This window comes from Tarenaya hassleriana, unplaced genomic scaffold (assembly GCF_000463585.1).
Source record: "Tarenaya hassleriana unplaced genomic scaffold, ASM46358v1 Cleome17, whole genome shotgun sequence".
In the NCBI taxonomy this organism is placed as follows: Eukaryota; Viridiplantae; Streptophyta; class Magnoliopsida; order Brassicales; family Cleomaceae; genus Tarenaya; species Tarenaya hassleriana.
In genome coordinates, this window is record NW_010965122.1 from 2469805 (window position 1) to 2470678 (window position 874).

General features: G+C 36.0%; 1 protein-coding gene across 1 annotated transcript in view; it reads right to left on the bottom strand.

The window, feature by feature from the left end:
* Positions 1–207: 207 nt before the first annotated feature.
* LOC104810178 overlaps positions 208–874 on the bottom strand; it is an 8889-nt gene continuing 8222 nt past the window's right edge. Inside the window, exons 2-4 of the mRNA XM_019202158.1 lie at positions 805–872; positions 590–719; positions 208–522 (exon numbers count right to left, since the gene is read on the bottom strand). Of these exons, the coding sequence (XP_019057703.1) occupies positions 208–522; positions 590–719; positions 805–872 (513 nt within the window). The remainder of the gene's footprint in view (positions 523–589; positions 720–804; positions 873–874) is intronic.

The window sequence follows — 874 nt, forward strand, 5'->3', positions numbered from 1 at the left end:
TTTTGCGAGAGTTGGGTGAGTCGTTGAGTTACCGTGCTTACCACTCGTTCCGCACGGGGATCGACATATGTCCCATCAGACTTTTTGTGAGTCCGAGCGACCAACTCTACGATTGATGGCGTTCTCCCCATTTCTTTCTCCTATATATATATATTAACATAATAAAAAATCTAATATTAAAAAACTAATTAAAAATTAAATTAAAGTTTAAGTAAATACCATCTCTTTTTGCCTCTTCTTGAATGATTTAGCACCGGAGGTATGACGATGAGGCCCATCACCCTCGAATTTTTGGGACAGACGACTTTGTTTCGCCTTGGAACTCTTGTTCTTGAAATGGTCTGAGTTCCAATGCGAAAGAAGCTGCTGGTACAAGTCATTTGTTGCCCATTCCGGTGGCAGTCCATGCAGCTGATGACGACGTTTGGCATTGTTCATCATTTGTTTCAACCGCTGCATACCCAGCTGGTTGAACTCTTTGTAAACTTTATCGGTGTGCTTTTTTTTCCACCGAAAAGATTGCTTTAAAAGAAATTAGAGTTAGTGATTATTTATTTTATTTAAATAAAATTTTAAAAATATAACTTACGATGAACGAATGCCACCAAGAACGTTTGATGTTGTCCGGTACCACCGTCCAACAGTAGTAGAGTTGAGGAAAATTTGACGTTATTATTGCTGTAAATTTTTTCCTCAAATCTTTATCGTTAACCCCGAACCTAATTATAATAACAATTTATTAATATTAACTAATAATATAATTTAAAATAAATATTGAAATAATTTAATTTATAAATTAATTACCATAACGCCCCGTCTAGTTCGGGATCGATTAGCGGCACCTCGCGAGTGTCGAAGGAATTTAAAATTTCCT